Source organism: Colletotrichum paranaense (assembly GCF_030867605.1).
Source record: "Colletotrichum paranaense strain IMI 384185 chromosome Unknown Scaffold_14.1, whole genome shotgun sequence".
Lineage (NCBI taxonomy): Eukaryota > Fungi > Ascomycota > Sordariomycetes > Glomerellales > Glomerellaceae > Colletotrichum > Colletotrichum paranaense.
In genome coordinates this window covers 512450-536794 of record NW_026848972.1, presented here as the reverse complement: position 1 = coordinate 536794, position 24345 = coordinate 512450, and the positions used below count along the sequence as shown (strand labels likewise).

Sequence of the window (24345 nt, the reverse complement as noted above, 5' to 3'; positions counted from 1 at the left end):
GTGTTCTTGCATTTTCAGTACACTTCGACACACGACTTGTTCGGCTCGCGAACGGACTCGCGTCGAGCACCTTGCGCCAGTCGAAGACGATACCCAGGCGTAAAATCGGATTGATGGACGGGCGGACGGAGGAAGCACTAGCAGTCTGCGAGGAAGGCAGAGGCGTCGGACAGCGCAACATCAGGGCAATCAGTAGCGCACAGAGACGAATGTCTTTGCACCTCACCAAACGGCGTTTCATTCGAGCATGAGCAACTTCTTATTTTTCGGGGGGTTCACTTGATGAACATGATTAAAAGGGACGGGAAAAGTGAGAACGTACTGCGTTTTGCGGTAATCTGCCGACTTGTACATACGTGCAAATGAGTCAAATCCTAATACACGGCTTCGGCCAACCTAACCAGTCACCTAATCTCCTTACACTACTATACATGGACGTGACCTTAGTCAAGACGAGCTGCTAGCGAGAAACCGTACTGGATCATGGCAATGAAGCCAGCCAGGTTGATTAGGGTGGAGATGCCGTGAAGCTTGCCAAAGGACTTGTTGAGAGCCTGCATCTCCTGAGAATGCGGCGCGGCGTCGTAGCTCTTCTTTCCATCCTTCTTCTCTGTGTCCACTAGTCAGTACCACCACCCTTCGGCCAGCCGTAGACGCCGATGCGATGCGGGGGCTGTCATCAGTGCCAAACTCACCTTGGGCATATCTAGCCTTCATGACCGTCACGGTCTTGGGCAGGACGACGGCAAGGTTGACGAGGCCCGTGAGGAACATGGTGGCGATGGGCAGGAGGGCGGTGTAGCGGTTCGACTCCTGGAGGAGGCCGGTGATGCTGCTGGCCTGCTCGCCGAGGAGACCGCGGCTGCCCGGGTAGGTGAGGGCCATAAGGGCGGGGAGAGCCGTCTGAATGGTGAAGTAGACGGGGAACAGGGCGTTTTGGGCGGTTGCAAAGGCCGGCCGCTCGAGGACGCGGAACATTGTGATGCCGTTTACAAAGGACTTGTTTGGCCTGTTAGGGTACTTTGATCCAGGATCTGGATTGTGGTGGTGACTTACATGGAAGAACGTCGTTCCTAGGAGGGCTCCATAGCTATGTTGATAGTATTAGAGTATCGATGAACGACGAAGGATGATCTGACTCGATGCACTCTGAGAGAGAACGACTTACGAGATGATGTGGTAGGGACCCGGGGAGAATGCGATGGAGTCTGACATGATGGGCAACGGCGGTCACTGATGCAAGGTGTTTGATAATGGTAGATTACCCGTTTGGAATGAGGTTGGATGATGAAGAGTGGTTGCATTGATTGAGAGGCTATAGAATGATGCGGTGCCATCTGGAACGAGCCGCTCGTGAGGAGTACAGGGGTCCCGTCGAATGTATGAGGTCACCTCGGCATAGCTCCATTCCTTGCACCAGCGGGTGCCAGCTCGGGGTCCTTAAAGTTCCGTCCTTACCTCGCCTGCTAGTCCAATGCCTCACAATCAAAGCTGGGTGTACGGTATTCTCTTACAACTTGACGCTCGATTCGCAAACTCAACTCTCTATACGTTTAGGAAGATATATTGAGGTACCTTAGTAACATAGTTGGGATTGCATGAGAAGCTGACAGTCATGAGATGATTGATTCGCCGGGCTGTTTATCGTTATCGCCACGTGACTTCGTGTTGGTGACAGCCAGAATACAGTTGTAGCGCGCTTCCCCAGTGTATCCAGGTCGCGCCGGAGCCTGGAGCTCAATGGACCTCATCTGCCTAAAGTGAGCTAGGATCTAAGTCAAAGTCTCCGTGCGCCAACGTCCTTCTTAAAGGAAACCTTCATCGCTTGCTCAGAGCTTCTCTTACATGCTGCAAGACCTTGCATTGCATTGCGCTCAATGCCTTGCCTTTAGAACTCTCCGTCCATCCCAAAACCCCAACTTCTTCTAATCATCCTCACAATGGCGGACAAGGAGGCATCAGTCTACATTGTCGACCTCGGGTCCTCCATGGCCGATTGCCACAACGGCCGCACCGAATCTGACCTGGACTGGAGCATGCGGTACGTATGGGACAAGATCTCAACCACAGTCGCCGCCTCACGGAAAACATGGACCGTCGGCGTCATCGGTCTCAAGACGGATGAGACCCAGAACGCCATGGGGGAAGAAGAGGGATACGGCAACATCTCCGTCTTGCAGGAGCTCGGCCCAATGACTATGACTTCTCTGAGGGAACTCGCGGATACGGTGAAGCCGAGCGAGACGGAGACGGGTGATGCTGTCTCGGCCGTGGTCCTCGCCGTCGATATGATTGAGACGTTTACCAAGAAGCTCAAGTATAAGCGGCGCATCTACCTCATCACCGACGGCATGTCTGTGATTGATGGCGACGATGTCGATTCGATTGCAAAAAAGATCAATCACGACGGAATTGAGCTGATAGTACTGTGAGTTTGTCCAATGCATCAGCGTAGCGTTCGCACTAACACCAAGCAGGGGCGTGGACTTTGACGATGCAGAGTTCGGCTTTAAGGAAGAGGACAAGCCGTCAATCAAGGTCCGGCGTCTTTGCTCATTCTCGCTTCTACACAACTAACAATACTCTTATAGAAAAAGAATGAAGAAATTCTCAGGGATTTTGTCTCCAAATGCGACAATGCCCAATTTGCAACGATTGCAGAGGCCATTGACGAGCTCGACACGCCGCGCCTCAAACCCGTCAAGCCCTACAAGACATACGACGGACCCCTAACCCTCGGTCTGGCTGACCCTCCAGAGGACCTCAAGATTCCACCCACGCCCGCAGTCATCAACGTCGAGCGCTACTTCAAGACCAAGCAAGCCAAGGCCCCAACCGCCTCCACCGTCGTAGTATCGGCCGAACCCGGCCCCTCGCAGCAACTTGAAGGCGGCGACCCCATGGAGGGTGTCGAGTCGACGTCGGCTGGCTTCGCGGCGGTCAAGTCGGCGCGGGCGTACAAGATCAATGACCCGGACGCACCGGGCGGCAAGCGTGACGTTGAGTTCGAGTCCCTCGCCAAGGGGTACCAGTACGGCCGCACGGCGGTCGCGATCAGCGAGTCCGAGTGGAACGTCACCAAGCTCGAAACGGTCAAGACGTTCAGCATCATTGGCTTCATTCCCTGCGAAAAGGTATAGTACTGAGACGTTTTCTTCCCACTATGCAAATCCCGCCCCTTTTCTTCTCTCTAACAAGAAATCTCACACTGCAGTATGAGCCGTTTCTCAACATGGGCGAGACGTGCGTGACGGTCGCCCGCAAGTTTGACGAAAAGTCGCAGCTCGCCCTGTCCTCCCTCATCCACGCCCTCTACGAGCTCGAGTCCTACGCCGTCGCCCGACTTGTAGTCAAGGAGAAGAAGGACCCCGTCCTCGTTCTCCTAGCCCCGCGCATCGAGCCGGACATGGAGTGCCTCTATGACGTACCCCTCCCCTTTGCGGAGGATGTTCGGGGGTACCAGTTCCCGCCACTCGATAAGGTCATCACCGTCAGCGGGCAGAAGATCACGACAAATCACCGCTTGCTGCCCGGCGATGAGCTCACAGATGCCATGAGCGACTACGTCGATTCTATGGATCTGGGTACTTTTGGTACTGATGACGATGGGTATGTTCACTTCACAACATTCAATCTCCATTCCAACCCTCTACTGACGTCCTACAATCAAGAAACCCGTCAGAGTATGCTGCCATAGACGACACGTACAACCCAATTATCCACAGAATCAACCAAGCCATCCGCCAAAGGGCAGTCAACCCGGAAGGCCAGATTGACCCAATTCCTCCCATTCTAGTGCGCTACGCCGCGCCTCCAGAAGAACTAGTCGAGAAATCAAAATCCCAAATCGACGGTCTCATCTCAGCAGCACAAGTGAAGAAAGGTAAAAACCAACCCCTTTGCCCTCCACCCTCGCCTCACCTCTCCTTTCCTTCCCCATCCCGCTGACATCCACGATAGTTCCCCCCAAAGCAAAGGGAAAACGCAAATTCGAAGCCGCAAAACCCCTCTCAGGCCTAGACGTCGACGCCCTCCTAGGAACGACGTCCAAATCCGCCTCGAAACGCCCCAAAATTACCCCCGAAAACGCCATTCCGGACCTCAAGCGCGCCCTCGCCACCGCGGAAGACGAGTCCGAGATCCGCGACGCCGCAAAGCAGATGGCCGCCGTCGTCGCGCAGCTCGTGACGGACAGCTTCGGCGACAACAACTACGCACGCGCGTCCGAGAACCTGAGCGTCCTCCGCCGCGGGCTCGTCGAGCTCGAGGAGCCGGACGTGTATAATGACTTAATCAGGGACCTGAAGAAGAAGATGCTCTCGGGCGAGCTGGGCGGGGATCGGAGGGAGATGTGGTGGCGGGTGAGGACGTCGAGATTGGGGTTGATTGATCAGGGGACGTCGGAGGTTTCGAATGTCATGAGCGAAGAGGCTGATGAGGTTCGTTCTATCTCTCTATCATGGTTTGATGTTTTCTGAGTGATCCGTTTTACTAACCCCAATTGCAGTTTATAAAGTCAAAATGAGTGATGAGGTCAAATCACAGCGGGCGTTGGGAAAATCATGATAGTCTACGGCGGATCTCTTGTAAGCCCTGAATGAGCAAAGGACGGATTCCCGTGCACGCAATTCCTGTGCATGCCTAACTATCTATCCATCTTCCAAACGTGTTTGTGTGAATGCGTAGAAGGAGAATGCTCCTCTACATGCCGGCCCAAGCAACCTCACTTCGCCTCAACCTTCTCCTTCTCACCTTTCTCCTGGTCTTTGTCAACCCTCTCTCTGACAGCGACGCCAAGCATTGCCTGCATGGTATACGCCGCATCGTTGCCCGCATTGTGGAGATTGCTGTGCTCGACGCCCAGGTCAGTCAGCACCATACCCAAGCTGCGGCCCTGCGACTCGCCGCGCCAGGCCTGGTGCATGTCCTTGGAGTCGAGAGTACGGCTCGCGACGCCGCTGATTCCCCAGAGCTCCACTCCCATCTTGTCCAGGTATCCGAGATCGGCTCCGAGATCGTGGCCGAGGAGGACGATGGTGCGGGGGCGTTTGTCTTTGTCGGCGGCGTCCTCTTTATTGGCGAAGGAGAGGTCGCTGACAGCGGTGCAGACCTTGTCGGGGAGCTCGCTGAGCTTGGGGTACTCGCTCTTGCTGTGTATGGTCAGTCTGTGATTCTTCTGAGACGGTGATAGTGCATGGCTTACCCAAAGTTGAAGAGCTCAGGACAACCCTTGAGGTATTTGCGGTTGCGGATGTGACGGTATTCGTAGGTCACGAGATGGCGGTTCTTGATAAACGGAACCCAGTTGCGGCCACTCTCGCCAGGCGGAACGCCAACGAGGTCATTGGTGTCCAGGGTCGAGATCCCTATCTCCAATACGGTTCCGTGGTGCTCCTCAGCGACCTCAATGTCGATGCACACAAAGACCACATTCTGCTCCAGCGCATGGGGAACCGGCTTTTCCAGCTCGACCTTCTTGTTCTTCTCATCGACATCGCCAGCATTGGGCCGAAGACCGAGGTACAGTTGCGCATCGTAGAGGGACTCGGCCCGGTTCAGCGCCTTGTTCTGCTTCTTCTTCTTGCTCTTGGTCTTGACATCCTTGAAGTTGGCGTGCATATTGAGCAGCTTCATGAGCGTCTCCATTCCAAAGACAGTGGCATCGTCACACGCGTCGTCGTCCTCGGGAGGCGGAATCGCGTCGTTCAGGGCGAGGTACTCGTTGTGCGAGGCGGAGCGGGCAATGTACTTGGGCCGAATGGTGCAGCTGGAGCCGAACACGAGGTAGAACATCTCGCCTGGCTTACCAGCAGGGATGGTCAGCTTCGTCTGAATCGAGGCATTAACGATGTCCAGGAAGTGCTGGAACTGAATGGTCGGAACGAAGATGTAGGGCGACTGATCCAAGGCCTTGGGGTGGTAGACGTAAAAGCTAGAAAGGGGTCAATTTCTCTCGTATGAAAAAAGCCTCGTTGGCTACTCACAAGTCCCAAGTGTGCTCCTCGGTCATATCATCAAAGAAGGGAGTTGCCTGTATTCGGCGTCAGCTAGGAAATGAGCCATTTTTACCCAGGGCGACCGCTCACCTTCGGTCGATTGGTCTTGCCGATGAAGCTGAGAGGGTATCTCTGGACGACGTCCCAAGAGACGAAGGTCATGTTCTCCGCCGAGAGGTCGCCCGCCTTCATCCCCTTGAACTCGGGAAAGTCTTGCTTCATTAGGGCGTTGAAATCCGCAGGAGCTAACTTCTCAGACTTGGAAGGCTCGAGAGGTGGTCCGATGTAGTGGGGAGTTTTCTTCTCGACTGGCTTGGTGATAGATTTTCCCTGGATTGCTGCTTTCCTGGCTGCAATTTGACGATCGAGAAGGAGAGGGTCCAGAACAATTTCCTCTAGGGTATCTTCCACTTCTTGAGAAGTGCCTTCCTCGAAGAAGATTTCGTCGCCAAAGGCTCCGAACAGACGCTCAAGCTGCTCAGCTTGGGTGACGGCCATTGTGGAGTGAGCGGGCGGAAGGTGTAGAGAATACTAGAGTGTGTGAATGCGCCAGGTGAGTGGAAGATGGAATTTCGAAAGACGAAACAAAGTGTCTGAATCGGCCAAGAAGAAGCTGTTTGCTTTAATTGAGTACGTATGAGTGTGACCTTGTGGATATGTAGTTGACGGGTGATGGTTGGGCTAACGAAGCTGAGTTGAACTTGGTAGAAGTAGAAGGGAAGATCTCTGAATGCGGACGTCCTTTAAAAGTCAGAAGGCTTGTGTATCAAAGAGAAAGAGAAAGGGGCATTTAGATAAGGTGCCTTCCCTACCGGTACTTCAAGAGGTGGAATACTCAGCTAGACGATGGAACAACCAAGATGAGTAGAGTAGTGAGGCGGAATGTGCGATAATACTGATGAATCCAGCCTTAGGAGATTGTGAATACTGCAAAGAGAGCAAACTGAGGTGGATCATAGAGATCACAGTGACAAAGCTCTCTCAAAAGTACATTGCCAGACTTATTCAAGTCCTGTCGCTATGAATGCGAACATGTAAATTCTTTCATACCCTCAGTAGCTTACGTTAGCGGCGGCAGCTACTGAACAAGATTCCGAGTCTTATAGAATAGTGCGATTCAGAATGATGATAACTCTGATGGTATTCAATCAAGATGTACAGCCTTCTTTAACGGGTATTAAGGGGAAAGAGGAGTCTTTGAAGTCACTTTGCTGCTACAGTATACATCTTTGACAAGTCGTAAGTAGTTGGTAATTGAGGAAAATCTAAAGAACAGCACCGATATTCTGGAGACAGACGCTTCCAGAAAGCACTTGAGAGCAGCAACGGCTCCATTTCTCTAGCATTGTTCTCAGCTAGGGAATGAGTGAGATGAGCAGACTTCGCGGACAGATCCGAGAACGTAAATTGAGTCTAGTTACAGCGAACAAGTAGGCTGCAAGAGGAAACAAAGCTTCAATAACATCTTAAACAGGCTGGACAAGTTGAAGCACCCTTGGGGGGACGCTTCCAAACTTTGCCGCGCAAGTATGTAAGTCGAAACCCGAGCGTTTGCGAGGTCAAAAGCTTCAGTTATCAAGCTGTAAGATAGGTGGCTTGAAGTGGTGGGAATAGTTAACGGCAAACGGATGAAAACATCTCAATTGTCTGGCTTCGGCTACTGATGTATGCATTAATACAAACAAGGTCGAAAATTTCTTCGCAACTGGATCAGACTGAAGTTATCCAAACACTTCTTACACAACAGCCGCGGCCCAACAAACCGATCTCAGCACCAGATAACTCATCGTATTAACGCAAGCAGCATCCTAATGTCCAAACTTTCCCCAGTAAAAGCATTCTTATACACAACCAGATTAAGGTAAACAGCCCGAATCAATCCACTCTACCTTAGGTTGGCTGGGGGCATCTCCACACAACGTACAGGTACTGAGCATCAACGCTCACCAGCTTGCTTTCCCTTCCAACCTGTTCCTATGCTTTCAAAGGCGCTCGTTCATATATAGAGCACAGAATGAAGGCAGATTCGATGGTTTAAGAAGGTAGATGGGAGAGAAGAGAGACGAGAGGGTCTCATGCCATTAAACATGTTGTTACAACAGGTCCCGATACCAAAAGACCAGACCATCCCAGCCCAGTCATACGCGAACCCCCTCTTTTCTAGAACCCCTCTGAGGAGATCCATGTCGTCGCCCATAAAACGCCACCGCTATGAAGAACGACCAATCTATTATTACAAAACCATGCAGTCACCCGGATTCGGAGTTGAGTAGGCAAGGGCGGGGCCCATCCGTCCGTCCATTGGTCCCATGGTATCTTGTTTTGCGTTCGTATGTCTTTTTCGTGCTTGTTGTTACATTTCCAGATTTCCAGATTTCCAGATGCCGAGATGATTACGGCTAATGTCAAGACGTCGTCTTCTCGAGCAGTTCCTTGGCCTCGTTGACCTTGGTTGCGAGGTACGGGCTACCGCCGCGATCGGGGTGGTTCAGGAGCATCAGGGTGCGGTGCTGCTTGCGGATCTTGTCGCGAGTGACGCCGCTCTCCCTAAGAACGCATCATGTTAGATGTTGTTTCTTTCCGATATTTCCAGGTTGACATCGTCTTCCCAGTTATTTCGCCAGGTTACCGTGCTTCGGGGGATTTCGTCGACTTACTGGAGGGAGAGAATGAGGCATGCCTCCTTCTTGTTCATCTTGGGCTCGAAGCCGCCCTTGTAGAAAGCCTTGCCCATCGCGCCGACGCCGCCGCGTGATCGGCGCCATGCGACCAGACCAGCTCGGCCCTGTAGGAACACTTTTGTTAGTCGTGGTCCTTCTTGAATGCGCTTTGTTTCTATCGTACCAAGAAAGCTGCGACGGCAGCGCCGCCTCCGATAGCAAGAACAGAAGCCATGACCGCTAAAGTTTTGTGTCGTGTTTCGTCGATACGTCGTTGGAAGGTGGATGACTGCGGAAAAAAGCGGATGGGGTATCGCGAAGAAGGTCTTCGGGGTCGGAGGAGAGCTTTTTTTTTGGGCTGCAGTCGCCGCCGCTCACAGAGCAAGCCGTGATGCGCCGGTCTTGGTCCGTGCTGAGCCGTTTTTCGGAAGACCTGTTGGACCGTTCCGGCAGGTTCAGTTGAGTGGAAGCTTCGTTTGCATTATGTCAGCAGACCCCTGGATTCCACCAATCCCGCTGCAATCTTATCGCAGCAAAAACCCACCTCAGTTTCCCCCCGCCCCACCACAATCGATAAGCGGTGCCTCGGAGCGGCAGAAGAAAAATTTCTAAAAAACTTTTGGAGGTCGAGGTCTCGATCACCGCCTTCTGAACCCTCCCCGTGTGTGTGTTTGGAAGAGTCGTCGAAACCAACACCAACAACCCAACGACCGTGTGACTACTAACGTGATACCCGTGAAGGTATCAACGCCGTCACAATGAGGTATGCTCTTATTCATTTATCCATTGTCATACAAGTCAACCATTGACCCATGGTTTACTCTTCACTTCATTCGTATTTGCAAGATTTCTAACTTCATGATGCTTTTAGAATCGAGACATGCTACTTTTGCAGTCGCCCTGCCTACCCCAGTAAGGGCATCACCTTCGTCCGCAATGACTCCAAAGTGTTCCGCTTCTGCCGCAGCAAGTGCCACAAGAACGTACGTTTCTAAGCTGTCTTCAACGACTCTTGCGAAGAACCCAATCCCCCCTTCTCCTCGACCAATGGACTAACCGCCCCTTGGCACCACAGTTCAAGATGAAGCGCAACCCCCGCAAGCTCAAGTGGACAAAGGCCTACCGCGCCTCGGCGCACAAGGAGATGACGGTCGACAGCACCCTCCAGTTCGGCGCGCGGCGCAACGTCCCCGTCCGCTACGACCGCGACCTCGTCGCCAAGACGCTCAAGGCCATGGAGCGCGTCTCCGAGATCCGCTCCCGCCGCGAGCGCGTCTTCTACAAGAAGCGCATGCAAGGCAAACGCGAACGCGAGATCGCCGCCGCGCGCAAGCTCGTCGCCGAGAACGAGCACCTGCTGCCCCGCATGCGCGGCTCCGAGAAGAAGAGGCTCGCCGCCGAGGGCGCCACCGAGGAGGAGATTGCCGCGCTCGAGGCCGAGGGACGCCTGGCCAAGAGCAAGGCCGGCAAGGTGTTCGGTCGCGAGAAGATTCGCCAGCGGGTCACTGTCGACGGCGACGTTGTCGAGGAGCGCGAGGGCGGCGTCATGCAGGAGGACGACGGCGAGTGGGACGACGAGGATGCGGAGGAGGACGACGATGACGAGGATGGCGATGTCGATATGGAGGATTGAGCGTGACGACGACGACGATGAGGGACGTTTTTGTCACGTCTTCTTTTTTACGAACCGACCGAAAGGAGGAGGGGGACCCCCCATCCCATCGAGGGATAGGAGAAGATGGAGAAAAAAAGCCAACCACCCGGATGAGGAGAAAGAAAGACAAAACGCTAATCGAATCGAAGAATGGGCCTCTCTCTTCTCTCCGCTCTCCTTCAGCAGAGACAAGAGTTGGCTTTGGGGGGCTTTGTTTTTATACACGGGCGTTCAGGGATACAAAAGGGCTATTTAGCATCGACGGCGTTTGGTGGCTCTGAGAAGGAATACCACAAAAAGTTATTCAAGGTCCAGATTGATTCAGATCGGTTCCTCCGTCATCTCAGCCGCCACCTTTCCTCCCGTCTTGTGGATGCGATGCCGTATCCTCTCAGCCTGTGTTGTCTGGTATAGCCATCCGGATGTGCTCCACGATCTCGAGGCTACTCGACACTGTCTAGAGTGAATAGCGGCATGCTAACAGAAATGCGTGCCATCACATTGTCGCATCCCCCTTTCTCAGAACAAAGGAGTCAGCGAAATAGACATGGCGAATCCAAGCTTACAAGCTGTTAAATCTCCTACATGCTCTCAAAAATTGCAAGTGAAATCGCCCAAGACGAGCGTTGCGGGTATCAATGCTTCTCAAATGTTGTACAAACGAAACCACCCTAACTCCAGGTATCCCGCAATCCCATCACCGGCAACGTACACACCGCTTGGGGGATGCCATACCCTTCAAGCACCCTCTTCCTCCTTCTTGGTAGTATGGTGAAAAGCCTTGGGCGGCATGGGCAAACCGGCCTCGACGTCCTCGATAATCTTCTTCTCGAGCGCCTCCTTGCGCTTCACCTCCTCCTCCTCGCTCGCCTCAGCGCCAGGCACAACGCCTCCCGTATAATTGCCGGCGCCGCCGCGGCCAGAAGCACCCCTCGCCGCCGATCGCGCAATGCTGGCATTCACGGCCGCCTGTGTCTTGCTCGCGAGCTCCTCTTGCTGCTTGGTGCCGGGGAGAGAGGTCGGGTCCACGTAGTTGCCCGATCCTCCTCGTCCCGCGCGCACGTAGCCGGTCGAGGTCGGTGACGTCGAGGAAGCGGCGACGTCGGTCGACTTTTGTGCCTCAATGTCCTGTTTGCCGTGGATCATTTTGGGTTAGCTACGAATTGCTCTTGAAGGACAGACCGTCTCGCGTGTTACCTCTGGCTTGGCCTTTTCAGCATCATCCACGTCCTTCTTTGAGAAGAAGTTCCCTGAGCCTCCCCTCCCTACTTTACGGAATACATCGGACATGGTCGTTGCGACGGGGGATCCTCGAGCTTGGTGCTGCGGGCGAAATGGGACTACGATGCGACTGGGTCTGGCGGGATACTACAGAAAGTTCGGAGCAATCTGGGGAACGACTACCGCAAAAGAAGGGATACGAAACAGTCGAAAATGTGCAATGAACAAGATAAAAATGCGGTACAGAGATCCAAAAATGCTGCCTGGTATCTCTGGGCAAATGGTTCAATAAGAAAAAGTGACGTTCAGTTTTGGTGTAATTGGCAATCCCTATCGGCTAGCCACTTGCATAGTGTGGCGCCGCGGGGTTAATCAAACGCTGCGTGGGATTGGCCACTTTATCAAGTGTACGCAGTCGGGCTTCCGAGAGACGGGAAATCATTCCAGTTTATCGACAACAGACATTCCTGAACACAAGGTTGCTGAGCGCCGGTTGCCCCGAGTCTTCAGAGAATAGCTTTTATGTTTCTCGTATGGCTCCCTTTATGGCAGTATATTTCCCCCTCGGGACAATACGCGTGCGGCTCAACAAGGCCAAAGACAGCTCACGCAACGCAGCACTCGTTTGTCGATCGCTGCATCCGGACATGAAATGCCCTTCATTGATCCTGGATCTTCCATGTGCTGCTGTCAAGGGATAATTCTGCTCGGCTTCGGACAGGTTGAGAGAGAGATCGACAGGTACGTCGGCCAGGACTCATGACTTCCTTTAGTCTTCAACAATAGCAGTGCCTTGCAAAGATTTCTTTGGCGCATTTTCATCGTCGGGACTGAGAGAAGTGCTCTGCGAGATCCCAAGCTGTCAGCTATTCCCGAAAGGTGGCTGCTGCGAGACTTTCCCATTGCAGCTCTCGCGATGAGCTCTACCACCTTAGCCAGTCCAAGGGTCCAACCCCCCCTCTCTACAGTCTCTTTGTGTGAAGGGGGAGCGGAACGCACGGGAGTGGTAGCACCAAAAACCTTCTCCCGATCCCCGATGAACCTTCCCTACGGTTCGGCGCTTCTCTATTAATACATAGAGAAAAGAGGTCCAACATAAGTGAATAGCATCATCCCACGTGGAATGCCTTTGCTGACGCAGGTACGCTGGAAATCGGACTGGTAAAAGCAAAACCTCGAACGCTTTGCCTGGGGATGCCGTGGGCGTCTCTCACACGTCTTTCCAATGATAGGTGAAGAGGCCCCCATTTCTATCTCAGAGAAAGATACATGACAGTACGAAAGTGTACCTGTGTGGTATCCACTCTCGTAGACAGGGTTTTTGATAGCGACACGCATCCGACGGAGACTGGAGGGGGTGATGTGCAGCTGCGGCAAGAGGGGCGAGTTGGCCAGACGCGTTGATCAACCTAGTCCGTTTGTGAAAGTGGCATCCACAGGTGTCTCCGCTGTTCTTCTGTTCTCGTCGTGACAGCGCGCGGGGATGACAACGTAGCAGATACCATGCTGGACCGTTTCCGAGAGGAGCTGAGGTGATAAATCCCAGGTATCCGTATCTTGGTGGAAAGATAGGGAAAAAGGCGAATTCCCATACTCACGTAAGACAGTAAGACGGGGCGCAGCGCAACTCTGTCCTTTTTTTTTTTTCTCTTTTTTTCTTTACGCTCAGTCCTATGACCCGTGGGAACAGGCATCTGCTTGTTCCGTGTCTCGACTCTCTCTCAAGGCGCGAGGTCGGCCGCGAAGCTGTCACTTCACCTGGTAAACCTTATCTCCCTCGCGTGCAGGGCTGCGCCTTTACAGAGAGTCCGCCGGCACAACCGTTTTGTGAAATTGTGCGGCCGGCGACGATCGGCGGGGGTTGTTGCCTCAATGGGAGAGCTTTTATGCATGGAGAAACCAGCTTCGGGATGGCATGGCACTGCTCAGAGAGTGAGGGGTGCAGCTGCAATGGAACAGGGCAGGACCCTGGCACACTTGTCTCGACTGCCCTACTGCCGTGCTGCTGAAGTTTTGGGAGCAATCGACGATTTGGCCTGGTGGCTCCCTTTCAACCCGCTCGATGTGCTAGGACAGCCCTGTAACAGTGAGAGGCCGAAGTGTGATAAAGTTGGCGATCGACAACACGTTGACAGTTTCGCGGTGGAGTTGCCATTGGGGTGTTGCCCTTAGTGTGCTTTTGTTTTGCGCAAACCAGCTTCAGAGTCTGAAAAAAAATACGGAGTAGTCGGAGTGTGCGCCGATGCGCTTGAATACTATGATTTGTCGAGGGACAATGTTGGGAGAATGCTTAGTCGTACCTGGTCGTCTTGTGGGAACCCTTTGTCGATCACAGATCATGGGTATAGGGCACGACGAGCTGATGCCAACGTGGTTCTTGCGTTAATCAGACGCGGATGAAGTCGACCTCGAAATGCGACCATGAACAATTGCCTCCTTCAGTCGGCGGCCAACAAGGCATCCCCATACTGTGTCTGTTGTAGAATATGGAGATCATGCCTACTCAGTCTATGTAGAAACCATTTTGCATGTGTTACACAGCATTGCTAGCTGTCGTCGATAATTGGTTGGGCCATTGAACAATGTTCCTTCCATCTTGATTTCTCTCAGCGCAACGACAACACGGCTAGCGCTTCCGAGAGCCTTGCTAGAGGCAAGCTTGCGCCTGTTGCTTCTGAGAGTTGATTTCTAAAGTAATTTGGCACCGGCCAAAGCCAGCTTTCAGTGACGTCCAATTCAAGATAGTCGAGTCTCACTAGTTGTGCTTTCTAATCTCCTAGACACTGGTTGCAGTTCCTTTGGTTCAGTTAGCCACCTCCAATGGTAGCGGGCGTGGATACCGGTGAAGGGGTTGAGACTGTCAAAGAATCAAGATGTGAAGCATAGGCGGGAGGCTGGCCTAAAGGCGTAAAGCCTGCTGGCGTTACGGGAGATCCCAGAGTCCCAAGTCGATGCCACAAGGACAGTTTTGTGGTTTCTTTTTCCTGAGACAAGAGCGGCTCGTCGACGTTGGGGAAACACCGGAGACATAGGTACCAACGGCAGAAACCGAGGAGACATTTTGCATGCGTTCAAAGCGTCACTTTCGGTGACTGAAACTCTGGTCACTCAGGCCTGGACTTGAACCGCTGCGCCCAGTGACGCACTAGTTGCATAGTGAACTTAGGTAATGCCTATGAAGGCGAGGTTGGCTGTATCCAAGATTCGGGCAGAGCGTGCGTGTGTCTTTCTCGCGTGCGGTGTGGCTTGGCCATCTCCGGACATTGGCGAGTAGATTGATGTTGGAGGACATCTCTGCTGACGATCTTGGGACTGCGTTACCAATGCCCAGCCCAGGCTGAGCGATGGCATCCAGGAAACAATAGTGTCAAGTGGCAAAAGCATCCCATTCTGATTCTGGCCGGTCAGAGGCAAGAGTAGGCAGCATAAGCGACGGTCTGCGTCGGGGAGCGCAATAATGACGGGGTGGACGACGTTCCGCCAGAGGCACGAGAATCCACCCGACTTGCCCAGAGCAGAAGCCCGCATGGCGCCCGATGGAGGAGGGGAGGGGGCCAGCTGACCGTCCCGAATGGCAATGGCGGCCCCCTAGCACGGCGTGAGGGAGACGGAGACGAGACCGGACCCAGGACTGACCGTCTGACCGATATCCTGGCCAACAGCTGGACTCTATCAGACTCCAGCGGATTGCCGGTCAGCGGAAGTTCTGGAGAGCAGAGTGCTGTTAAGAGACGGCCGACGGCGAAGGGGTGAACTGTTGTTTCCGTACTGAGGACAGTGTAGTAGGCCGGGCCGGAAAGGAAAGCTGTTTGATCGGGTTCGCGTTGCTCCAATGCCGCCTCAGTCAACTTCAGGCCAGGCAGACCGACCGTCTCAGCGAACAAGTCCTGTGATTAGTGGTCACTAGGAGGGGCCTGTATCTGGTCAGAAGGTGGTGGAGGAGGTGAGCTGGTGGTGGGGAAGCCCCAGGCGTGTGGTTGTGATGTCCGGCTCTGGCGCGGATGATTGGGAGGACGTTTCGCTGGGGTGTCTGGTTAGTGTGGAGCAAGATGAAAGAGGATGAGAAAGACAAGGAGTGCGAGAGGGGGAAGGGAGGAGTGGACAAGGGATGGGGGTGGTGTTATCGTCAACTTACTGTGTGTGGTAAAGTACGGTAGACCGTAGTGGTGGTGGTGGACTGGTGGTGGCTCTCCATCGTCGCAACCCGTTGATGGTTGTAGCACGTCTCCAAAACGGACACGAGAGCTTGAACGGCACACGGTGTAGGGCTTTGTTTGTCCGATGTTCTGCCTGTCGTTTCCCATCTGCTTTGGCCGTGGCCCTTTACGTACCTACTTCTACGGATTGAAGCCGCAGCTGTTGCCCCTGAGTTGACAAAGAATTGAACTCATGTTTGGTCCGCGCTCGAGCAAACTACGTCACTGGTTGAGATACGGGTGGATAGGGACTTCCCCAGGAACGTGACTGACCAGGGCACTGTCCCCACTGTGTATTTGTCACGGAATTGTGCAGACAGTCAGACAGTGTGCGACGAATTATCACTGTCCAAGGAGTATATGGAGACACGTACCTTGCCTTGCCCGGGGATTGGATGGCGCTTACCTAAGGTACCGCTTGCCGGGCCTGCACTGTGTACCTGCGTTGTTTCCCAGCACCAACATGAGGGGCCTTCGTACCTGCCTCGCACCCAACGACTTGTCAACCCAACAACGCCGTCGAAGAGCTGTCTCCTGCTTGGCTTCCGTGTGATCAACGATCAGCAGAACCGTCCATCGGGGATTTTCTTTATTTTGGATTCTTCATCATTTCTTTTCCCGTATCTCTTGTATCTGTACTTGCTAATACTCGAGGTTCCTTGCTTCTCGCATTCTCTGAGCCGACTACCGGTAGCCATGCAGATCCAATCAAGAAACAACAGGTTTACGATAACGTCGCCTTTTTCGAAGAAAGAAGAACACGAAACAACGATTGTGAAGGACAGAGTACTCGAACCAAAGTGCCAAATCAAAGCCAAGGCACACAGGTCGGCAATTGTAGAAACACTAGGAGGCATCCACCCGAGTTCCAATAAGACATCTTTCCCATGCCTTTTTGCGCAATGCCTACTCCGTACCTTGCCTCCTTGCTTCTTCCCACTTTTGCAGCTTACCATAGACACTCACTACCTACGGAGTATCATGTACTAAGGTTCTCGCGCAGTGCTTCCCAGGCTTGGGTTTCTGCCGTTGACAACCCCCTCACGGTCTCGCTCATTCGACCAGCGCACAGCGCATTGCGCACAGCTCATACAGCTTACAACCTTGAAGCTCGCACAACACAACTTTGGCATGACCTGGCATAGGAGCAATGCAAAGCTACTGCCTTCTCCCCCGCGTGCGAACTTCCGTTCCTGATCCGATGGAAACCACCTTCTCCAGTTAAACGAGACCAGACGCGGCCAATGCTCTCTCTCTCTCTCTTTCTCTCCGCCCTATGCCCCAACGCCCCAACCTGATGCTCACTGCTCCAGCCTCCAGCTCTATGGCCCGGGAGCAGTCGCCTGCCCTCCCGCCTATGGAGCCACCACGTTAGGGGAGCAGAGCCGTCGTGGGGTGCGACCCAACGCTGAACCTGGCAGTCCGCCGAAACATGCCACTTGCGGTCGATAGGCCTCTCGCTTCCGACCAAGACACGACATTCTTTACAACTCATTGGAGCCTGCCTGTTGTCTCAATCATTCCACATCGTTACCTCGCGAACAGAAGACCCCAAGAAGGAGAGAAGCAGAAAAAATAAAAATAAAAAAAGATTTGGCGGTCACCAGACTAGCAAGGTCCCGACAAGTCTTCAGACGACTGCGAAGTATCCGTACGGGATCAAGGGAACCAGACAATCAGAGAAATAATTAGGCACTCGAGCCAAACTAAGCCACCCTGGTCTAGCTAGGGACCAAGGCACGAGTCCACCTGTGTTGGTGTACGGGCGAGGCGTTTACCAACAAAGGCCGCGTTTCTTTGAGCGTCTCTCTTGTTGGCTTAGTCGTTTGGCATAGATCCTAGGGCAGAATTACTCCCATATCACACACACTTCCACCGTATATCGTCATATCCGCGCTTATTTCAAGGATCCGGATCATCCAAGTTCAGAGAGCATCGTGAACAACCGACGAGCGGCGGCGACATCTGCGAGCACTCCGAGAGTCGAGAATAAAAGTGCCATACATAAAATTGCTATTTACGATGTGCAACTCAAGCACGCTATCGGCCCTGGCCATCAATGGGTCTGGGCTCTGGGACGAAGGACGAGGGTTATGGGTTACTGGGATGGATCCATGGGCTCCGTTCACCCCTCCCCCAGTGACCTTTCCCCGCCGCACCGGCGCCTTACGGACACGTCCATCGCTCGGGAGGCCGACCATCGCTCGCCCATTGCCAAAGGACGACCACGGGCCATGCTCTATGCTCCTTGTTCCTGGCGCCCGTCCGCTGCGCTCACGGTCATGTCCACTTGCACCTCCCACCACCTGAGAGGTACATGCCAGCGTGCCTTGGCCCGGTTGCACACTGTGGGACACGGGGAAAGGGGACAAGAAAGGAGTGGAGGTGGAAAGATACATACAGCAGAGACGGCGATGCAGAGAGAAAGAAGGAGAGAGACGCGGAGAGAGAGAGGGCCAGCCAGTCAGTCCCCTTCCCTCGTCCATGAACCCAGCCGCGCACCTCACCCTCACTTCCAACGCCCAAGTCTACACCCCCTTCCTCTCTCAGCACACACCCACCCCCACCCATCCTCTCTTCTTTCTCTCTCTCTCCTCTGCCGCTTTCTCCTTCTTTCCCGCCCAGCGTCGTCGCTCTCTGCGAGTTCAAGGTGTGAGGGGGAGTGTCGTGAGTGAGTCTGGTCCTCCTGCTGCGGTACGGTCTTCTGCCCCTCCCCTCCCTCCTCCTTCTGGCTCCTTCATCCTAGCGACCTGGTGGTGCAATACGACCAATGAAGGCTGATGCTCGTCCCCGACCAGCGCTTCTCTTCCATTTCTTTCTGGCAACTTGTTGGAAAGGGCCGTCTGGACTGTTTCGCCCATTGCTGGACTTTTTGGGTCCTCTCCCAAACGTACTCTGTCTCGAGCCCACAACTTTTTCTCTCTCACTTCAGCTACACCTCGATTCAAAGCACAGCATTCAAGCGGAAGGGTAAAGAGAGAGAAAAAGAGTTGAATCCGGCCTGGACCTCGACAGCCCTGTTGATCATCAGTCGACTAACCCCAAGGCATCCTGACCGTTCAACACCACCACCACCACACTCACCACATGCTGTCGGCTGGTCCAGCTCGGAGCTACTAGGTACACCCGCCCACAGACACACCCCTGCCCAATTGCTGCTCCTCCCCAAAATAATATTATTTCTCGCCCGGAGGCTTGTCTTTGCGACTCACTTTCTACCTGTCCATCTGCCTACCACCTTCGAACAACAACACACGATACCGCCGCGTCTACGAATCACTTCACTTTCACAATACTTCAGCCAGGGACAAAGTGTTCGACACTCGTTGTCGAACCTGTTTAGCATCGGTAGTTGGCAATGGCCTCTTCAAAGGTATGCCCGGAACCGGGATTCCAACCCATGCCCTGCCCTGCTTAGCTCGCTCCCGACACGCATCTCAACCCAGTCTTGCTGATCACTTCGTCCTCGTTCAGGAAATGCAGCAGACCACAAGGCCATTGAACCAACACCGTCCCTCTCTATCAACTGCTTCCTCTTCCGGGCTTACCACACGACAATCCCACTCTCGCACCAACTCCCATTCCATCCTCAGCGGCGCTCTCAATGCCAACCACCGTGTGACTCGCCGCAAGTCCATGACAAACACCGCCGCAAACGCGGCGGCCATGGCAGCGGCGATCAAGGAAGTGGGCGGCGACAAAGTCACGCCCATTGCCGTCAGCTCTCGTAGGAACACTGCCTCAAAGAGTGCTGCAGCCCGCGCCGCCATCATCGGGAGTCTTCCCTCGCCCCCAGCGAGTCTGCCGACGCACAAATTCCACTTGGATGGAAAGACTGAGATCCACGAGAGCGCCATTGAGGATGACCCAGTCATCGGGTCAGCCGACGAAGGCGATGATAATGCTCAAAAGGCTCGTATTCGTCGCGCCAGCGATGGTCAGCCTCTCGTAAAGGAGGGCAGGAAGTTCAACCGCATCGAGCTCAAGTGCGAGACGTGCGGAAAGGGATACAAGCACAGCAGTTGCCTGACCAAGCATTTGTTCGTTTCCCTTCCCCAATTCCCTCATTCCGTCCCAAATATTGTCGCGTGGGTTTCGAGACTTGCATGCCGCGTTTCCAACATCAGGACTAGTCGAGCAGTTTGTTGACTCATTTCTGATCAGGTGGGAACACACTCCCGAATGGTCTCTGACATCCAAGCTGCTTATTTCCAAGCATCAGCAAGTCCAGCTCCTTGAGGCTGCCTCTGTCTTGTTGACCATGAACCACAAGGAAGAGGGTGATGCGGCGACGCCCCCGGATTCCGCCAAGGATTTCCCTAGTGACCAAGAAGAGTCGACTTCTCCCGCTGCTTCTGGATATTCAGACGAGCGACACAGCTCTGCCGATACCACCCCACCTCCTCAATTGGAGGGATTTTCGTCGTCGGATCGTTCGTTCGCGAAGCGGTACGGGTCCGGAAGTGGATTCGGTCGTTCATACCAGTCTGCGCCGTCCATCAACCCTCTCGTGACAGGCAGCATGCCACGTGGAACAGGATTTTCTTCACACTTTCGTCAAACCAGCCAGGACCAACGACCGCCGTCGTCAGGAAGAAATGCCACCGGACAAGAAGATCAGGATCTGGCAGCGGCTGTGGAGCTTCTTAGTTGCAGCTTCAACAGCAACAACGGAAGAACAGTGCAACTTCCAGCGGACGCTCCTCCTGTGCCCCCGCTACCGGCGCAATATCTCGACCAGGCGGCATCTTTCTCGAGTGCTGGGTTCAGCGCAGGTTTCAGTGCCGGATTCCTCAACAGCTTCCCTAGCAGGCAGCCAGAGAGCTTCACACGAGGCGAAGTCCGCGGCTCCGATGTCAAGATGGAAGACAGCGACAGCGTGATGGACGATGATGACTTTGACCGCCGATCTCGATCTCGAAGCGACGAAGATGACGACGGCGTCTTCGGACGTATGGAGGAATAGCGAAACTCCGTTCCACGATTGATGCCGACGATATCTGAGGAGATGAGTACATAACGAAGAGGGAAACTGAGGGAAGGATGTGTTTCTTTTGTACCACCATATACTAAACCCTGTAAATGAGGTGGTTCTGTCTCCGCCGCCGATCTCTCAGCACCAAGGAGTGGAGGGCCCGGTCTTGCATCATGATCTGGCCCAGCAAGGCAGGTCGATAGGATGGGATCGAGATTGCAACTCCACGAGGTTAAAGTGAGAGACGGAGAGGGCGTCGAGCGAATGCCCAAAGCTGTCACGCTGATGGTTCTGACGAGACAAACGAGTGCGATGCCCCAAGATTGGCCGCGACGCTCAGTGCTCGGTATGGAACCAGCATAACGAAATGAAATGAAAAAGATAAAAAGTTCAAAAAAGAGCCTGGTTGATATTCGCCGGTGGTGACCTGTGTGACCTCTTGTCTGGATGAACAAGAGGACTACTGATCGCGACAAGGTACTTGGGCTTGGAGCGTGGCTAATGTTTACCAACGATGATGGCTGAAGTGACGAGGCAAGCTGGATGGTGGTTGGTGTGTTGGAACGCCAGCAGCAACCTTAACCAGGCACACCCGGAGCTTTGCTCCCGAAAGGCGAAGATTTGCATGTGAGCTCATCAAGCTTTGAAGATCACACAGACAAGACAGACACCAAGCAAAGCAGACGGGGAGGCAAAGATAAGGTAAGGCCAATTTTTGACAAGAGTATAGATAGCATCCTCCTTCCCAAACCTTGGAAAGCTTTGGGGGTGGAGGTTCGCATGTATTAAATATTTCTAGAGCGCAAGGGGATGATGGAGAAAGTTGATTCGAAAAGAGGAAATTGAAAACAAAAAGAGGGAAAGAAGGAAGAAAAAAACGATGGAGGAAAAAGTCTGCAATTACGGATCATGGACGGAGCCAGTAGAAAATATCTATCCTTGGGAGCCCGCTCACAGTGGAGTTTTCCAGCTTCGCTGGGCGGGCTGCTGAGGCACGGCGGCGGTTGTTTGGTGGCCGGCGGTGTGGGGAAGGAAGGTAGGTAGACCGCAGTAGGACTCGAGAGTCGAGAGAAGGAGGACCTGTTGGTGGCTCTTTCCGGTTGGGTTTTGCCCACTGTTGGACCACACAGCTTACCTCACCAGCTTCCGCGAGCTGCTGTTACCCCAGCGACGTCACCTTTACCCGTCCGGACAGCTTCTTTCTCCACTCGGCATCATAGGTAAGGTAGGCCACTGTCCACAATCCACAGCAGCTGCCCTGGGCGGAAAAAAACGTACAGGTCTCACATTTTCTTTCCTCTTTGCCCTCGTTGATCTCATCGTGTCGCAAACCGCACATCGCAAACGGCTGCTGCTGCTCATTTCTCCCACAGCCTCACTACCTTCTTTTTTCTCGCTTTACCCCTCTCCCACGTCTGCAGCACGCATCGCCAAATCCCGACTTCGAGGTTCTTACTACGAACATAACACGTTGTCTCACCAATCAATACTCACACGCGCAAGCACAGTATACCCAAGATGCCCACGTTAAGACGCAGAAGAGAGGCATCGCGCCCCGTCGAGGAGCCTGAGGTCGACGAAACGACGTCCAACGCGATCGAACCCATCGCAAGCCACCTCGAGCGGCTCGATACCGCGCCTGACGGCACGATCGAAGCTCTAGCTGTTGTCAACGACGCGACAGAGGTAGCGGAAGCAAAAGAGACAGAGGCACTCCAAATTAGCGAGAGGGATCGCGACCACCAGCACCCGCGGAAGCAGCGATCGCACCTCCCGAAAGCGCTGCAGTTCCCGCTTGTTACGGTGTTGAGCTTCAGCATCTCAAGTCTGTGCTACAGTTTCCTCAGCGAGTGGAGCCGTGGAGAACTGGCGGGGATCTCAAAGAGCTTGGACACCTGGGGCGAGGTTGCAACTTTGGCTGGATGGCGCATGTGAGTTACCTTGGGAATCACAGAGTTGATCTTTCTGGGAGGATCGCTCGAGGACCGGGCATGGAAAGGTATCTTTGCTGACAATCGCGACCTCGTGTAGATTTGAGCTCGCCCTAGGTTGGTTCGGCAACTTTGATAGCTACGATCTCGCTGCGCTCAACCTGCTCGCGCATGGTCCGCCGGTACGTTCTGCTCCGACGAGGAATGATGATGACGCCAGGCTTGGGACAGTCAACTGTGCAGCTTTTGCTAACACGCACTTTGCGTCTAGGTCTACCTTATCGCTACCTTCTACAACATCAGCACCGCCACAGCCATCTCGGCTCTGGGCATTGAGATGCTGTCTACCTTCCTGCCCTTCCAACTCCTGAGGCCTTTGTCGGGCGCGCATGCCGGCGCTAAGAACGTCGCCAACCGCGAGATTCTCACCGACATCCCGATCCAGATCTACACCACTATCCTGTCGGCAGCCATTTACAGCCTCACCCTGTTTACTGCTTACAAGACTTACCTGCCCACCACCCTCGTGGTCTACTTCCAGGGGCTGCCGAGCCTTGCGCCCGCCTACACCACCAACTTCCTGGCTACGTTGCCCGTGACAGTTGCGTTTGGCGTTGCAGCAAAGTCCTTCATCTTCACGCCCTTTGTCGCGACTGGCGAGACTTCCGAGGACGAGAAGCTGGCCGAGTTCGACCCTGCGACGGCCACGCTTGGCGAGACTCTGGCGTGGAACATTTGGGGCTACACAACGCGGGCGAAGGTTGTCATCCTGCGAACCGCGGTCGCCATGATCGTCACGGGTGTCAACACCTACCTGCAGACATTCATGACTGTCAACGGCGTCGAGTCGTATGGTGCGACTGCTTACTCCGGCGCCTGGGTCGCCGCGGCATTCTTCACCGGTATCGGTCTTGCATTCGTCGGTGGTGGAGACTCATGAGCGGGGATTGGGGGATGTATACCTTGCTTTGCCTCGTGACCAAGGCGAATTCTACCTTGGCGAGGCGGACAGCAGATGCTGACTGTCTAAGAAGAGGAGTTTTGGGGCTTTTCGAGGCCAAGGGTGGTCTCTTTCTTTTTTGTGTTGCTATTTGGGGAACTTTGCGCGGCTTTGGAAAGGAAGGGGAAGTTGCTTGCTTGGAGGCCCGATGATGCACATCAAAAGGTTGTTGCTGCAGCTGTCTTGCCCAGTGATCCATTCAAGCCGATGTATACAAATCTTTTCTTGCGTCGTCTCTTTTCTTTATCTATGTCTCGAGTAGTGTATACATCTTTTTGGTCTTCCTGTTCTTCGTGCGTCTTATCTGTCTGGCAGCTTCGTATTCGCCCGTGATACTGAAGTTACCCAGGCCGAGACCTTTGTCAAGACAACATATTTCAAGCCAATATCGCCGGGAGGTTGGAGACCGAAAATCTGTGACGTGATGATTTTCGCGATTGTTCACTTTTGCCTAAATATGGCATGCATACGTTCTACACTCGTGACCCTAGTACACCACACTTTGAACAAGGAAGAAACCCCCCCGCGTTCCTCTCCCCTCCCCCTTGCCAGAGAGTCAGCCTCGCCTGGACAATAGAGTCGAGGGACTAGTCCCAATCAATCGGCTTCGTGCAGGAAGCTAGCGGAATTTGTTTCGTTTCGTTGTCTTGGAATTTTTTGGGACGAATACAGGGGAGAAGGGGAGAGAAGGCTGTCTGATGTCTCTGGTGAG

At 53.8% G+C, this 24345-nt stretch overlaps 10 protein-coding genes across 10 annotated transcripts; 4 read left to right on the top strand and 6 right to left on the bottom strand.

The window, feature by feature from the left end:
- Nucleotides 1-443: 443 nt before the first annotated feature.
- CPAR01_14026 (uncharacterized protein) lies at nucleotides 444-1215 on the bottom strand (the record flags this gene model as incomplete). The annotated part of the gene is made up of 4 exons (XM_060498278.1): nucleotides 444-610; nucleotides 696-999; nucleotides 1057-1090; nucleotides 1169-1215. The coding sequence occupies 4 exons, from the start codon at nucleotides 1213-1215 to the stop codon at nucleotides 444-446; spliced, it is 552 nt and encodes a 183-aa protein (XP_060343012.1).
- Nucleotides 1216-1940: 725 nt separating this feature from the next.
- Nucleotides 1941-4525, top strand: CPAR01_14025 (Ku70/Ku80 N-terminal alpha/beta domain-containing protein; the record flags this gene model as incomplete). The annotated part of the gene is made up of 7 exons (XM_060498277.1): nucleotides 1941-2428; nucleotides 2478-2538; nucleotides 2592-3134; nucleotides 3215-3609; nucleotides 3672-3883; nucleotides 3961-4439; nucleotides 4508-4525. 7 exons carry the CDS (start codon nucleotides 1941-1943, stop codon nucleotides 4523-4525), a joined length of 2196 nt encoding a protein of 731 aa, XP_060343011.1.
- Nucleotides 4526-4723: 198 nt separating this feature from the next.
- Nucleotides 4724-6494, bottom strand: CPAR01_14024 (QDE-2-interacting protein; the record flags this gene model as incomplete). Its single annotated transcript, XM_060498276.1, has 4 exons — nucleotides 4724-5150; nucleotides 5204-5932; nucleotides 5985-6031; nucleotides 6087-6494. 4 exons carry the CDS (start codon nucleotides 6492-6494, stop codon nucleotides 4724-4726), a joined length of 1611 nt encoding a protein of 536 aa, XP_060343010.1.
- Nucleotides 6495-8401: 1907 nt separating this feature from the next.
- CPAR01_14023 (DnaJ domain-containing protein) lies at nucleotides 8402-8891 on the bottom strand (the record flags this gene model as incomplete). The annotated part of the gene is made up of 3 exons (XM_060498275.1): nucleotides 8402-8543; nucleotides 8654-8781; nucleotides 8841-8891. 3 exons carry the CDS (start codon nucleotides 8889-8891, stop codon nucleotides 8402-8404), a joined length of 321 nt encoding a protein of 106 aa, XP_060343009.1.
- Nucleotides 8892-9414: 523 nt separating this feature from the next.
- Nucleotides 9415-10289, top strand: CPAR01_14022 (ribosomal protein L24e; the record flags this gene model as incomplete). The annotated part of the gene is made up of 3 exons (XM_060498274.1): nucleotides 9415-9419; nucleotides 9528-9639; nucleotides 9732-10289. 3 exons carry the CDS (start codon nucleotides 9415-9417, stop codon nucleotides 10287-10289), a joined length of 675 nt encoding a protein of 224 aa, XP_060343008.1.
- A 759-nt stretch (nucleotides 10290-11048) lies between these two features.
- On the bottom strand, nucleotides 11049-11600 carry CPAR01_14021 (uncharacterized protein; the record flags this gene model as incomplete). Its single annotated transcript, XM_060498273.1, has 2 exons — nucleotides 11049-11438; nucleotides 11508-11600. The coding sequence occupies 2 exons, from the start codon at nucleotides 11598-11600 to the stop codon at nucleotides 11049-11051; spliced, it is 483 nt and encodes a 160-aa protein (XP_060343007.1).
- Nucleotides 11601-12493: 893 nt separating this feature from the next.
- CPAR01_14020 (uncharacterized protein) lies at nucleotides 12494-13225 on the bottom strand (the record flags this gene model as incomplete). Its single annotated transcript, XM_060498272.1, has 3 exons — nucleotides 12494-12596; nucleotides 12821-13092; nucleotides 13166-13225. 3 exons carry the CDS (start codon nucleotides 13223-13225, stop codon nucleotides 12494-12496), a joined length of 435 nt encoding a protein of 144 aa, XP_060343006.1.
- A 1468-nt stretch (nucleotides 13226-14693) lies between these two features.
- On the bottom strand, nucleotides 14694-15726 carry CPAR01_14019 (uncharacterized protein; the record flags this gene model as incomplete). The annotated part of the gene is made up of 3 exons (XM_060498271.1): nucleotides 14694-15119; nucleotides 15176-15418; nucleotides 15667-15726. 3 exons carry the CDS (start codon nucleotides 15724-15726, stop codon nucleotides 14694-14696), a joined length of 729 nt encoding a protein of 242 aa, XP_060343005.1.
- Nucleotides 15727-19102: 3376 nt separating this feature from the next.
- CPAR01_14018 (tat pathway signal sequence) lies at nucleotides 19103-20693 on the top strand (the record flags this gene model as incomplete). Its single annotated transcript, XM_060498270.1, has 2 exons — nucleotides 19103-19815; nucleotides 19892-20693. 2 exons carry the CDS (start codon nucleotides 19103-19105, stop codon nucleotides 20691-20693), a joined length of 1515 nt encoding a protein of 504 aa, XP_060343004.1.
- A 1527-nt stretch (nucleotides 20694-22220) lies between these two features.
- Nucleotides 22221-23573, top strand: CPAR01_14017 (uncharacterized protein; the record flags this gene model as incomplete). The annotated part of the gene is made up of 3 exons (XM_060498269.1): nucleotides 22221-22633; nucleotides 22734-22815; nucleotides 22905-23573. The coding sequence occupies 3 exons, from the start codon at nucleotides 22221-22223 to the stop codon at nucleotides 23571-23573; spliced, it is 1164 nt and encodes a 387-aa protein (XP_060343003.1).
- Between the last annotated feature and the right edge of the window lie 772 nt (nucleotides 23574-24345).